The 1548-nt window shown below is 50.6% G+C and overlaps 1 protein-coding gene across 1 annotated transcript; it reads right to left on the bottom strand.

The window, feature by feature from the left end:
- Window positions 1–237: 237 nt before the first annotated feature.
- Window positions 238–1023, bottom strand: LOC306864719 (class E basic helix-loop-helix protein 22-like; the record flags this gene model as incomplete). The annotated part of the gene is made up of 1 exon (XM_079408911.1): window positions 238–1023. The coding sequence occupies one exon, from the start codon at window positions 1021–1023 to the stop codon at window positions 238–240; it is 786 nt and encodes a 261-aa protein (XP_079265037.1).
- Between the last annotated feature and the right edge of the window lie 525 nt (window positions 1024–1548).

Below are 1548 nucleotides of genomic sequence, written 5' to 3'. Positions count from 1 at the left end.
TTCATCATCATCATCATCAGACATAGACTTTGTTTGGTTTTCATCCCACTCTCACCAGCACTTAAAGTATAGGCTATACCGTATGTACACAATCAGTGTTTCTTGGAATGAAGTTGTAAGAAAAGTTTTTAGCATTCTTCTATAGCGACTTCATTGTAAAACTGCTGGCAAACATCAGTCTCTCTTTTTCAGAGTCAAAAGTTGCGCATGTGCTTCTACCAGAGTCGGCTGCAGAGTTTAAGGCTTGTCAGTGCATTGCTTACAGAGGCTGGAGGTGATATTGTTGAAAAGGGCACATTTGTCTGGACAGGAGGACGCTGGAACTCCTGCGGGGAACGGGTACCCAGGCGGCTGCTCGTATGCGCTCAGCCCCGGCGTGAGAGCTGTGGTCGCGGGCAGCGAGGCGGCAGAGATAGCCTGGCCTTGGTTGAGATACGCAACCAGCCGTCTCATCTCCTCCAGCGCCTGTGCCTGCATGAGGATGTAATTTTTGGCTAAGAGCAAGGTGGCAATTTTGGAGAGTTTCCGTACGGACGGACTGTGCGCGTAAGGGATGACCGCGCGCAGCTCATCGAGCGCATCGTTCAGATCGTGCATTCTCCGTCTCTCCCGGGCGTTGATGTTTAGTCTCAGCGTTTTTTGCTCTTTGTTTTTCTTACCTCCCTCTGACTTTGCGCCGGGCACCATCGTTCTCCCGTCCGGCATGAGCATCATCTCGCATCGGCCGTCACTGTCATCGTCTTGGCTCTGCTCGCCGCCGCTGCTCTCCGCAGCCGAAGTCCTGTTTGCGCTCTCGCCGTATTTCACACACAAAGATCCGGTGGGCAGACCCAGCGTGCCCGCTCGCCCGCCGGGCTGCACCGGGTCTGGGTCGGTCTGCTCAAAACAGCTGATGGGCGACTGGCTGTCCCGCGAACCGAGATCAATACCCGCAGCCGGTCGAAACGAGTCCATCTTTTTGCTCGAGACTGCGCTGAGAGTTTTGTGAAAAATGTCTCCACCCAAGTTTATTCTCCTGTCCATAGTCTCCCGAAAGTCGGATGCGATGATGGGGCTTCACTCAGCCGCTGTCCTCTCCTTAAATTTGTACTCTATGAAGTGGAGTTGATGTTGATGGCCTCTCCGCTTGTCAAGTGAGGCTCCTCCTAAAGTGCTCTACACTGCGTTTATCGTGTTGAGACGCACTTTGTAGATCTCGGCAGCGATCAGCTTCAGCAGCAGAAGGGGGAGTCTTTTACATCATTATCTCAAGTCGGGCTATTAATATGAAGAAGATTCGCCTATCGGGATTGAGCGCGCGCTACCCAATCAGGTTAACGTTTTAATTAATGGGATTAAAACGGTAACAATCAATCCAAACTGGTTTCTCACAGCTTTACTAAAGCACCCGGCTCTTTTATTCCTCTGCCCATCTGCGTACACCCAATGAGCAACTGTGTAGTGCAGAAACATCCAAAATCTACTTTTTATAATATAGCCTATTCTGTGCTAATGTTGTTTCCTGGTGGATGCCACAGATATTTTTCGTAAACTGAGGGAGAGACACTG

This window comes from Barbus barbus, assembly GCF_936440315.1.
Source record: "Barbus barbus genome assembly, chromosome: 46".
Taxonomy (NCBI): domain Eukaryota; kingdom Metazoa; phylum Chordata; class Actinopteri; order Cypriniformes; family Cyprinidae; genus Barbus; species Barbus barbus.
Note: the sequence above shows the minus strand (reverse complement) of the source record. Positions and strands in the feature narration are given on the sequence as shown.